The sequence below is a fragment of the Saimiri boliviensis genome, chromosome 1 (assembly GCF_048565385.1).
Source record: "Saimiri boliviensis isolate mSaiBol1 chromosome 1, mSaiBol1.pri, whole genome shotgun sequence".
In the NCBI taxonomy this organism is placed as follows: domain Eukaryota; kingdom Metazoa; phylum Chordata; class Mammalia; order Primates; family Cebidae; genus Saimiri; species Saimiri boliviensis.
Genome location: NC_133449.1, coordinates 195,067,833 through 195,080,857, shown reverse-complemented (window position 1 = coordinate 195,080,857; position 13,025 = coordinate 195,067,833). Strand labels below are relative to the sequence as shown.

The window sequence follows — 13,025 nt, the reverse complement described above, 5'->3', positions numbered from 1 at the left end:
AACTCTTAATATGATGAACATTAACAGGTTCTCTAGTATTGAATTACCCTTGCATTCTTGTAATAAATCCAACTTAGTCATGATTACCTTTTTAAAGTGCTGTTGGATTGTTTGCTAATATATCATTAAAACATTTCATTAATATTAATGAGATTGGTCTATAATTTTCTTTTTGGTACAATCTTTGTCACATTTTTTTTTTTTTTTTTTTTTTTGAGACGGAGTTTTGCTCTTGTTACCCAGGCTGGAGTGCAATGGCGTGATCTCGGCTCACCGCAACCTCCGCCTCCTGGGTTCAGGCAATTCTCCTGCCTCAGCCTCCTGAGTAGCTGGGATTACAGGCACACGCCACCATGCCCAGCCAATTTTTTGTATTTTTAGTAGAGACGGGGTTTCACCATGTTGACCAGGATGGTCTTGATTTCTTGACCTCGTGATCCACCCGCCTCAGCCTCCCAAAGTGCTGGGATTACAGGCTTGAGCCACCGCACCCAGCTCTTTGTCACGTTTTTTAATCAACATTATTACATTCACTTTATAAAATGAATTTAAGATTTTTTTTTTTTTTTTTTGGCACTTTGAGGTACAAGATTCTTTTCCTAGTCTCTAGATTGTATAAGCAAGAATGGGATTATTTAAATCTTAAAGGTTTGGTAGAAATTCCCTTGAAACAGTCTGGGCTTGATGCTTTCTTTGGTAAGGGGTACTTTCAGCTATTTGTTTCTTCTATGGTAACTAGTTTGTTGTGACTTTATCTACCTAGAGTCAATTGTGGCAATTTGCATTTTTCTTAGTTTCTAATTTACTGTGTAAAATTGCTCATAGTAGTCAATTTAACCAGATTTCCTGTTTTACTATTTCCCCCTTGTCATTTACTTTTTGTATTTGTGCTTCCTCCTTTTTTTCTTAAATAGGTTAGCTGGTAGTTTCTCTCACTCAACTCCCCACACTACCCATCACCAACTTGGATTTATTGCCTTTTGTTTTGCTTTTATCTTTATTAATTCCTTCCGTTTTCTTTTGGTTTGCTTTTTACTCCAAGTGTTTGGTACTTGCTTAATTGTCATGTTTTCCTACTTTTACTGATAATTTTACTAATAGCTATACATTTCCTGTCATAATTGCTTTTTATTTTTTGGCAAATATTGTTTTTATCTGTCTTGTGGTCATGTCTTTCTGGTGTGCTTTCACTGTCTGTGAGGAAGTTACTCTATTTATTCTCTTATTTCTTATACTAAATTGAATGAAGTTGGATTGTAATACTGGCTCAGTTACTCTTTTTTTCCCCTTAACTGAAATGAGGTTTTTTTTTTTTTTTGAGACGGAGTTTCGCTCTTGTTACCCAGGCTGGAGTGCAATGGCGCGATCTCGGCTCACCGCAACCTCCGCCTCCCGGGTTCAGGCAATTCTCCTGCCTCAACCTCCTGAGTAGCTGGGATTACAGGCACGCGCCACCATGCCCAGCTAATTTTTTTTGTATTTTTAGTAGAGACGGGGTTTCACCATGTTGACCAGGATGGTCTCGATCTCTTGACCTCGTGATCCACCCGCCTCGGCCTCCCAAAGTGCTGGGATTACAGGCTTGAGCCACCGCGCCCGGCTGAGTTTTTCTGTACTTTTAGGATGGAAGAGTGGCTCTAGAACGACTTCCAGCTTCATGGCCTTAGAGCTGTTTTCATTTTCACAGTGATTCAAAAGATTATATTTGTATAGATATATGAAATATATATATATATATATATATATATATATATATATATATATATAATGTCTCTGTATCTTGGCCTTCCTTCCCAATATTCATCTAGACTTTCTCTTTCTTTTGTCCTATTTTACCCATCCTCCTCATTTGGATTCTAATTCTGGAAGTTTGTCCTCAGTGCTGGGCTTTGCCTCATTAGCTTCAAGGGGCACGCAGCGTAAAACCCAGACTGCTCTAATGCAGTCATCAAACCTTATCATACTGCTTTAACATTCACCTGCAAATGGCATTCTGTAGAACACTTCCCAGTTTCAGTATCTGTTCTTAGATTGGCCCACCGCACTTGTAGTGAGAAACTGTGGGGAGTGTTGTAGTTCTCCAATTTGCAGAGCTGTCAGAAATCAGCTGCCTTCCTTCTACTTCCTCCCACAGATACTGAAACTATGTGGTTCAGTGGTTTCTCCTCACTCAGTTGTATTTTCGAGTTCTTAGAGATACCTTGTCATCTAGCATTGTAATAGTGTCTGTGGCTATCCTAGTTGCTCTGTGTTGTTACGGGGAGATTAGAAAACACTGCTGTCATCATTTTCCCTGAGTCTAAACTGTTAAGACCTCGTTCTGTTGTACAAGTGAGGCTTTAATTTAAAAAAATAATTTTATAATCATTTATCAGGACCTATTAATTAGAAATTTGCTGTATTTCAGGTACTACCCTAAGTGCTTTATCTGTATTATCTCATTTAATCCTAAAATAATCCTGTGAGTTAGGTTTTCCTGTTTTCCTTATTTTATCAATGGGAGGGTTAGAGTCCAAGATCATGCTGCAGAATTGGCAAATCTGAGAAACCCAGGTCATCTGATTCCAGAGCACCTCCTCATTAACTGTCTCTCAAAAATGTTTTCAAATTATATATCACTGTTAGCAAGATTTCTATATGAATTTAGATTAAATACTTATAAGTAACTATTTAAAGTTCTAATAACACATATCTATTATAGGTCAAATCTAAAAACACTGTAAATGATGAACAGGTTAAATTATGCCATATGATCTGATTACTTTGATTTGTATGCAGATGCTCAAAACAAAGCTCCTCCTACTACCTTCTAAATGCAATGCCACAAAAGTAGGGGGTGGGAAAGAGACGAGCAGGGAGCAGGAAATAGAGCTCTTTGAGATTTTGGACTTCATATTTCCCCTCATTATATCACTCCTGCTAAGAAATAAAGTATATATGTGAAATATTGCTTACAATTTATTTAACTGATACATACTTTTCTTGTAAATAACTAGAAAAGTTAGAAATAATTTCTCCACAATTCACACTAGCCTATTTTTTGGTCAATTAGGTTGCTGTGGAATGTGAACATTTACTAGTCCATAAAGTTTCACAAGAAAGTCTCCCACAAGCATATCAACTAGAAGCATACTATAATTTATAATCTTATGGTATTAAATTATAAGAAGTTAGAAAATATTTAACCTTATGAAATACTTTTAGATTGAAATTTCTCTTTTATTTATGAATATAGTCACTGTTACTACCTTTCTTACCTTGTAACCTTTCTTGGTGACATAGAAAAAACAATTTGGGCTTTTTATATAGCTGTAAAGGCATTATATATATATGCTACTTCAACTTCCAATGTCTAAGAGATGACTTAGTTTGCGATACGAATGTCTTAATTTGCTAGGATTTAAATAGTAGCAACTGGAATAACCTATGAAAGAATAACATCTATTATTAAACTCATTTTTCCCCCCACCATCAGATTTATTTTATTTCTAATTTAAAAAATATAAGTTAATTTTGGAAAACTCAGGTTTAAAACTAAGCATGCCAACAATGAATGAATCATTTCTCCAAGTACAGTGTTTCCCTTGGGAACGACTGTTACTTTTCCAACATATTTTTTCCTCTAATTTAGAAAAAAAGGTAACATTTAAAATATTACAATGCCTAAACAGTGATACCAGCAATCTAGATTTTGTACTGATGCTTGTAGCACTAATATTTCAACATTTATTATCACCAAGGATAACTTAAACCCAACTCCTTTAGTGAAGAGATTTCTTTCCTCATTTCTGTACTAGGCTCATAGTTCTGAATGTCACTAAATAATGGATGTGACTTATTGATAAATCACTAATGAAGAGTTTTTATACGATCTCCTTTATAATTAGCTAGCTGATAAGCTTAAGAAAACAAGTTTCTTACCCTCTAAATGGTTACATTTTCTTCTCACTTACCTGAACATATGAAAGTAATAACCATGTATAGTTACACCACTGAATCTATTTGAGTGGTTCTGTTTTTGTATTTAATTTTTTACTTATTTACTTAGAAAAAAATTAGAAAAGTATTAGTTTGAAATTAGAGTAGCTAATACACTGCTGGCAACAAATTTTAAAAAACTCAAATGGCTAAAAATAAAAACACAAAGTATCTTTCCTTCAATATAAAAAAAGATTGCTTTCTTCCCAGAAAGCAAAAAAAAAAAAAAAGACTAACGATTTGAGAATAAAATCAAACATAACTGGTATTCACCACAGCAATGTCTAAATAAACGACCCACATAGCACAACACTCTCATTCACAATCACATACAGTTAAGTTGCTTTTCTCTCAGTTATATAATAGTTGTCTTCAAACAATCTCCCTTTAGAAAACTATCACATTAGTTAAACCTATTTATTCTTACTATTTAGTTATTAATTTCATTTATATAGGCCACACAGGTTTAATTGGCACACTTTACTTAAGAATAAGACAAAGTAAGTCACTCTTCTTTAAAAAAAATTATGGTCATCTGTTTTCAAAGAATAATCCCAGATACTTAATTCATTAAAGCAAATTTTCTACCATCAACAGTGAGCTTTTCAAATGATCACTAAGCGTTCACCTGAAGATTATCAATGCTATATGAAGTGTAAACTTGTTTTGAAGATTTGCGTCCATTTTATAGTAAGATACAATTCGCACTGAAGAGTTTTTAAAAAGATAACCTACGCACATACAGTTAATTTGCCTCAAACAACTTCTTAGAAATACAATATAAACATTTAAGAACCACGACAAAGTTGTGGTTCAAATGTCAACAAAGATTTTCTTGAAACCCAGTACAAATATTACTGGTTCAACACCATATCCCAAAGTGACATCAGCAGGAGATTTGATTGTAAGACTCTACCTTTTAAAAAAAGAGCACACTTGGTTATACATGGCTTTTAAACTTAAGCTACAGTTATGCTACAAATCCCTCCACCCTCCCAATTTAAAGTCAGTCACGTGGAGATATGTACATTCTCTGAGCATTGTTTAGAGTCCTTGGTTTTCCAGCTTTGATGGAGATCTAGAAGGCGTTCAGAAGTCCGTGTGCTTACATTCAGAGCAGGATGAACTTTACAAATTCCACTTTCCTCCATTAGTGACAGGCCACAGATCCCAAAGTATGCATGCAAAGCATCTGAAAAGAAGGCATTTAAAAAATCACAATAGGCATTCTTACTTGTACATTCTTCAAAATATTTTAGCTACATATGTACCAGCCCATCACTCCATTAAAAGTTTAGAGAAATGCTAATATAGTTTTAAAAATATTTTCTTTCTCAAAGTCACAAACACCAATTTATAAAAAAAAAAAACCCAAAAACCCAGATCATCAAAATAAAATATTTTATTCATGGAAATATCATTAACAAAGGAAAACAGTTTTCAGCTGAGGAGCTGATATTTTCAATAACTTCTGTGATTAAAAAACAGGAGAAGCAGCAGTAATATATAAGACTTGTCACTTTAGGGAGTTTCCCTTTTTGCTTAGTAGAGATCGTGGAAACGAGTAGCTTCAGTGCTATATCATTAAAAAAAATTTTTTTTAAATGACAACAAAATTCTGAATCTAAGTTGCAATACCCCTCCCTCCATGTTTTACCTCTGAAAGTTCCTAAATCATATACAGTACTATTCTAACACTGTGTTAAATAAAAGGAGCTTAAGCAAAAATAATCCATTCTGGAATGCTATGCCATATTTAATCCTCCTATTTAAGGTAATGTCAGTCATTCTAAAAATATCTGATCTGACAATAAAAACAAACTCGCATTTTATTTGGTTGAAATAATATGAGTGCTCATATCACGACAATTCTTCTGCACTGGCTCATAGTTTCCCATCTTTCAGGGGACAGGAACCCTCTTCTATTAAAGTGGCCAATGAAATCACATGGCCATTCCTGCCTAGAAGTCTTACGTAGACTTCTGAAGAGCTCAGAGCTTTGCAGTTATAGGAACACTACAAAGACAGTTTTGTACCAGTCAATAATTTTTTTCTATTTTTGAACTGGTCAATATTTATGGCCTTAAGAGCTATTAAAGTTCAAAACAGGCCAGGTGTGGTGGCTCACTCTGTAGTCCCAATACTTTGGGAGGCTGAGGAGGGAATATTGCTTGAGCCACAGGAGTTCGATACCAGCCTGGGCAATATGGTGAAGCTCCATCTCTACAAAAAATACAAAAACTAGCCAGGTATGGTGGTGTGTGCCTGTAGGTCTGGCTATGTGGGAGACTCACCTGAGCCTAGGGATGTTCAGGCTGCAGTGAGGAATGATTGTATCACTGCACTCCAGCCTGGGCAACAAAATGAGACCCTGTCTCAAAACAACAACAATAAAAAGTTCAAAACATCTTACCAAGTCAAACTATGCCAAAAGTGTTAAGGAAAAAGCTTTACTTACAAGAGTATCATTTATTTTTCAAAACAGAAATGACAATTAGTTGTGCTTACTCAATGCCATTGTGAAGAATTATTTCACTAATAGAGGCCCATGTTGATCACCTTTTAGACCTTCTCAGTAAATACTTAGGTTTCTTCTGGCTCACTTTCCTTTGACTTTCAGACTATAAAAAATAAATTTGTTTTCTCCTGTAATATTACATCATTCTGTATAGTTATTCTAAAACTACCAAGGGTACAAAGCAACATTAAGCTTTGTTTTCTAGAAACTAGGAAACTTTTCTACGAAAAAGTACAACAGAAGATATATATCCATAATAACATAAAATAGAACTGTGTAAAACTAAAATCTCCCTGGATAAATTAACGAATAAAACATTTTTTTTTTTCTCAAAAAGAATTTTGTAAAAGCCATTGAGATCAGAACTCAATTATTTCAAGCTTCAAATTGTTTTTTTTTTTTTTTTTTTTTAAAGACTCCTTATCCGTAAGTGGCAATGTGCAAGCACTTTAGATATGGAAATAGATGTTTACTCCATAATGAAGCACTTTAGATGTTGAAATATATATTTACTCCATAATAAATTATTTTGAAGTTTCATAAATGTATATAAAATCCTTTGTGTCAAATTTGCTACTAGATTTACTAGAACCAAGAATAAGCTTAATTTTAAAGAATCTTGGTAAATTGATTATAAAGGTTCTAGGACCAGATCTTTACACATAAATTCAATTTATGAAAGACTTTCTATGTTTTCTAGTGCATATTCTGAAAACAGTGCATGTATCTATAAAAAGTAAGTAAGTGGTACATCCAAATATTTACACAAATGTTAAAGTTAGCAACTGATCTCTCTAGAAAAAAGCCTCAAGAATTTTGTTTTAAAAAAGCTATTGGAAATACTGAATGTATTTCAAGTATGTTTATATAAGAAATGTTTTCTAAGAGACTGTCATTTCCCTATTCCCACTATTTGTTAAAACAGTAACCTGCACTGATTGAAAAAAATGAGATCAAGACCAAATAATTCTGTTTTCTTGAGGCACCAGAGATATCAAAAATTTCAAAATATTTTTTTTCTTGAGAAATTAACTTCTGAAAACACACTTTGGCTTACAACTTTGAAAGCACTGTACACTTTTTCTAAGGAAGCATGTTTGTTTGTTTGTTTATTTTTTTAGACAGAGTCACACTCTGTCACCCAGGCTGGAGTGCAATGGTGTGATCTTGGCTCACTGCAACCTCCACCTCCCAGGTTCAAGCGATTCTTCCGCCTCAGCCTCCCTAGTAGCTGGGACTACAGGCATATGCCACCATACCTGGCTAATTTTTTGTATTATGAGGTTTTTTGAGAGATGGGGTCTTGCCATGTTGGCCAGGCTAGTCTTGAACTCCTGACCTCAAGTGATCCCCACCCACCTCAGCCTCCCAAAGTGCTGGTATTACAGGCATGAGTCAATGTGTTGGCCTTTTTATTTTATTTTTTGAGACAGATTGTTGCTCTATCGCCCAGGCTGGAGTACAGTGGCATGATCTTGGCTCACTGCAACCTCTGCCTTCCAGGTTCAAGTGATTCTCCTGCCCCAGCCTCCTGAGTAGCAGGGATTACAGGCACCTGCCACCAAGCCTGTCTAATTATTGTATTTTTAGTAGAGGCAGTTTTCACCATGTTGGTCAGGCTGGTCTCAAACTTTTGACCTCAAGTGATCCACCCACCTCAGCCTCCCAAAGTGTTGGGATTAAAGGTGTGAGCCAATGCACCTGATGTAGGAAGCATGTTTTATATGAAAATATAGGCACGTATGGGTGTTAAGGGAATATTCCTGCTCATTTCAAATATAAAAATATGATCTCATGAGTTCATTTATATTTTGAATCAAGTAAAGATTCAAACCATAGCAGTTCTACAATGGAAGATGAGTTGATGAGGTACATTCTGGACTGATAATAAAAACCATGACTCTACTGCAATACTGGCATAAACGATTACTCCTTGTGTGTGTCTAGTTTCATATTCATTAACTAATTATTTGACTGCTTGCTTATCAAAAATGTCAGTGTATTTTTGTATTTTTAGTAGAGTCAGGGTTTCACCATGTTGGCCAGGCTGGTCTTGAACCCCTGACCTAAAGTGATCAGCCTGTCTCGGTCTCCTGAAGTGTTGGGATTACAGGTGTGAGCCACTGCACCTGGCCTATTTAATGACTTCTGAAAAGAGTTAAGAACTGATTCCCTTCAGGATTGAGGGTAATTTATTCTACTTAGCTCAAGTCATGACTAATAATGGTAATGACTTTGGATGGGCTAAATAATCCTCTATTTTGGAAAGGAGCCATTCAGACAATCTACAGTACTGCTGCAAATGAAATAAAACATTACTAAGTAAAATATTTGGGAAGAAATGCACAATATACCAAAGAATCTCGATAATAAACTCTTTCCTTTATACTCCCCAACACCTTAAATCTATCCTAAGCTTACATAATCTACCTTTTAAAAAACGTTATTTAATGTAACTTTGCAACTGTGGATATATTTTCCATCATATGCCTTTTCTGATAAAGATGTTAGAAGAGGAAGTAATGTTTGTTCTGGATTCACACAGAAAATAGTTACCTGGATGACTGTCTGGCCACTTGGCAAATCCTCCTACGAGGCGATCTTGAGTTGATAAGATATAATTTCTATTTTTCTCAAAGTTAGTATATTGGAAAATTTTTAGAAGCTGCAATGACATGACAAGTAAAAATTTACTGACCTAAAACTTATATCAACCTTTGGTTCAAATTTCAGATATATGTCATTTAGATATGCTTTTCTTTAGCTAAGGGGCTCAGAGAAAATCTCTGGGGCCTTGAGAACTTGAAATGAGTTAATTACCTTACCTTTTTTCTTTTATCAAATCTACTCTCCTTCTCTCGACCCTCTATTTCCTTCTTTTGAATCTGGCCAACTGAACCCTTTGAATCACATTTAGCTAAATTCAAAAGACTACAATCCACACAATATAATCAGTCATTTTAAAAAGTACAAATTCATCTACCCATATTTTAACTCTTATGATAAGCTCTTGAGGTATTAGTTATAAACTAGTAGTAATTGGAACTAAAAATATTTTTTAAAAAGAGCAAACAAAAATGACTAACCAGATGCCAGAGACAGTTTGAAAACAGTAAAAAATTATAGCTCTTTACTTAGGAAAGAAAAAGGTAAGACAAAAATGATTGCAACATAAAAAAGTATATAGTTTTAAATGATTTAGAACACATACTTGTTCTTTCTCTCAAGATCCCATAAAAGTAAAACACAGACAGGTAAATAAAACTGTGAAGTTCAAGATGAAGTATGCAGTAGATAAGAGGGTTCAAGAAATTTCTAAAGAAACAAAGCAATTTAATGTATGTTAATCAATCGGAGAGAGCCACAGCTTTTAGTGATTGATGAAAAAGCATTATTTCTCAAAAACAAAAGCTAAACCCATAAGAAAGTTATGGTACAAACAAGAAACAAATTTATTCATTAACATTGATTTAATTAATAGAATATAAGGAAAAGGACCTTTCTAGAATCTTGACGTTAGAAACAATTTCCATCAAGTGGCAAACTGGTCATTGTATAAAAACGAAGAAATGATAATCTTAACACTGCACTTGGCTTAGCAATAAACAATATTTGCACTATCATAATAAGTGTTGATTACTGGTTTTCAAATTTTATAATCAACCTATATGCAAAGCCTGAAAGATGTGATTATTATTACTGAACAAAAATATGAATGTTTCCTAACTTAACATTATAAACATAAAGGTAACCAAATAGCATTGGAAGGTACAAGATAAGGAAAAGATTCAGAACTAAATATAATGGGTAACAAATTATTGGAAAAGAGAGAGGCTAAATCTTAATTTCTCATAGTTGGAAATCACAGATAATGTCTAAAGGTGATAGGAAGTCAGTTTGTGATTTAAAGTTATGGTGGCATCCAAGAGAATTAAAACATTTTTTAAAAAGTTTAAAAGTGGTGGCCTTCAGAAAGTTGTCAAACACTACTGATGTCAAACAAAAAAGACCTGGATCTCTGGAACACATTTAAAGCAGTGTCAATAGGGAAATTAAAAAAACAAAAAGACTTAGGACAACTTGAAAGGGTTCCTATAGTCTAAAGATGGGACAATTTGAGCATAAAACATACACACATACATACACACACATACACACACATATACACATATATATATGACTAAAAAATTGTTAAAATCTATGTGTTCACAATGATTCTCAAAAAAACTCTCAAACTCTAAAACCTAGTATTTCATTAGAAAAACTGAGGGGATGGTAGGGAACCAACTCATTTTGTTGAACACTATTAAGAGAAAGAATCTGGTATTTATCTGTCCTTCTCTGTACAAAGTATATCTCAGGGTAAGGTAAAATTATTCTTTAAAAAGAATGCTAGTTAATAAACTGAGAAGGAATGAAAGAATACCACTGTTTTGTAACCTCGTAATGCCATAATTGATTTAAGCAATGATCCTTAATGCCTGTTAAAACCATTGTATAAAAAGTTGATAGTTTCTATAGAATAGCAACGAATAATCCAAAAGGTAATTAACAAAGCAATTACATTTACAGGAGTATCTAAAATAATTAAATACTTGGAATTAAATCTTAACAAAAAGGTGAAAGACTTGTATGACGAAAACTACAAAACACTGCTGAAAGCAAATTGAAGACAACCTGTACAAATGGAAAAGCATCTTGTGCTCATGGATAGATAGGAACACTCAACTGTGTTATGATATCACTACTACCCAAAGTGATCTACAGATTCAATGCAATTTCCATCATAATTTCAAAAGACTTTTTTGCAGAAATGAGAAAGTCAATTACCAGACTCATATCAAATTGCAGAGGGCTTCAAATAGCCAAAACAATCTTAAAAAAGAAAAGCTGGAAGTTTCAAACTTCTTGACTTTGAAACTTACTACAAAGCTACAATAATTAAAACAGTATATTACTGGCACAATGACAGTCATATAGAACAATGGAATAAAATAGGAAGTCCAGAAACAAAGCTCGCATACATGGTCAACTGATTTTCAACCAGAGTGCCAAAACCATTTAATGGAAAAGGACAATCTTTTCAAAAAATGGTGTTAAGAAAATTAGATATCCACATGTCAAAGAATGAGGTAGGAGCTTAACTTACATCACATACAGAAACAAACTGATGAAAGACCTAACCTTAAGGCCTAAAACCATAAAACTCTTAGAAGAAAACACAGAGGAAAATCTTGATGACACTAGATTTAGGAATAATTTTATGGACATGACACCAATAACACAAGCAATAAAAGAAAACTTTTGATAAAACTGGACTGCATCAAAAAACTTTTGTGCATTAAAGGACACCATCAACAGAGTGAAAAGGCAACTCAAGGAATAAGAGAAAATATTTACAAATCATATATCTAATAAGGATTATATCCAGAATATATGAAGAACTCCCACAATTTCATAACTACAAAAGAAACCAGATTTAAAAGTAGGGAAAGGCCTTGAACAGACATTTCTCCAAATAAGACATACAAATGACCAGTAAGTACATAAAAAGACACTCTATATCATTAGAAAAACACAAATCAAAACCACAATGAAATGACACTTCAAACCAATTAAGATGGCTATTTTATATACATATATATAAAGCAAACTGAAAAAACAAATGTTGGTGAGGATGCAGAGAAATTGGAAATCTCATACACTGCTTAGAGGGAATATAAAATGTTGTAGGTGCTGTGGAAACGTTTGTCATTTCCTCAAAAAGTTAAATGAAGAACTACCATATGACTCAGCAATCCTACTCCTACATATATATAGTACCCCTCAAAAATGAAAGCAGTGACTTGAACATATACTTATACAACCATGTTTCCAGCAGTATTACTCACAGCAGCCAAAAAGTGAAAACAACTCAAGAGATCATCAACAGATAAATGAAGACGGAAAATGTGTTATTTATATACAATGGAATATTATTCAGCTATTAAAAAATGAAATTTTGATATGCAGTATGACATAAATAAATCCTGAAACCATTATGCTAAGTGAAATAAGCCAGAAACAGAAGGACAAACATTGTATGATTTTACCTATAGGAGGTACCTAGAATAGACAAATTCATAGTGGCAGAGAGTAAAGGAGAGGTTACCAGGCTGAGGGGAAAGAAGAATAGAAAATTACTGTTTAATGTGTACAGGATTTATGTTAAATATAATGAAAAAGTTTTGTATGGTGGTGACAATTACACAACATTGTAAATGTAATTAATGCGAGTGAACTGTACACTTACAAATGTTTAAACTGATGAGTATAATATGCTATGTATATTTTCAACTCTGGAGCTCTTTGATTAAAAGGAGAGCCAATTGGATATTACAAGCCTCTTGATGTGATGCAACAGGAAATATATATCATCACTGAATATTTAATGATAATAAGCAATCATGGCTGTTTTTTAAGATGTGATAATGACACTAAGGTTCTGTTTTGATAAAAAGTTATTTTCATTTAGAGGTTATATTACAAA

General features: G+C 33.8%; 1 protein-coding gene across 3 annotated transcripts in view; it reads right to left on the bottom strand.

The window, feature by feature from the left end:
* Positions 1–3,195: 3,195 nt before the first annotated feature.
* The window catches only part of PGGT1B (protein geranylgeranyltransferase type I subunit beta), a 55,627-nt gene continuing 45,797 nt past the window's right edge, over positions 3,196–13,025 (bottom strand). For 2 of the 3 annotated variants that reach the window (XM_010339719.2, XM_010339723.3), the window contains exons 8-10: positions 9,053–9,161; positions 5,007–5,170; positions 3,196–4,894 (exon numbers count right to left, since the gene is read on the bottom strand). In XM_010339719.2, the coding sequence (XP_010338021.1) occupies positions 4,865–4,894; positions 5,007–5,170; positions 9,053–9,161 (303 nt within the window). In that variant the 3' untranslated portion in view covers positions 3,196–4,864. Of the gene's footprint in view, positions 5,171–9,052; positions 9,162–13,025 lie in introns of all 3 variants that reach the window. The other variant, XM_003920687.4, reaches the window with a different exon arrangement.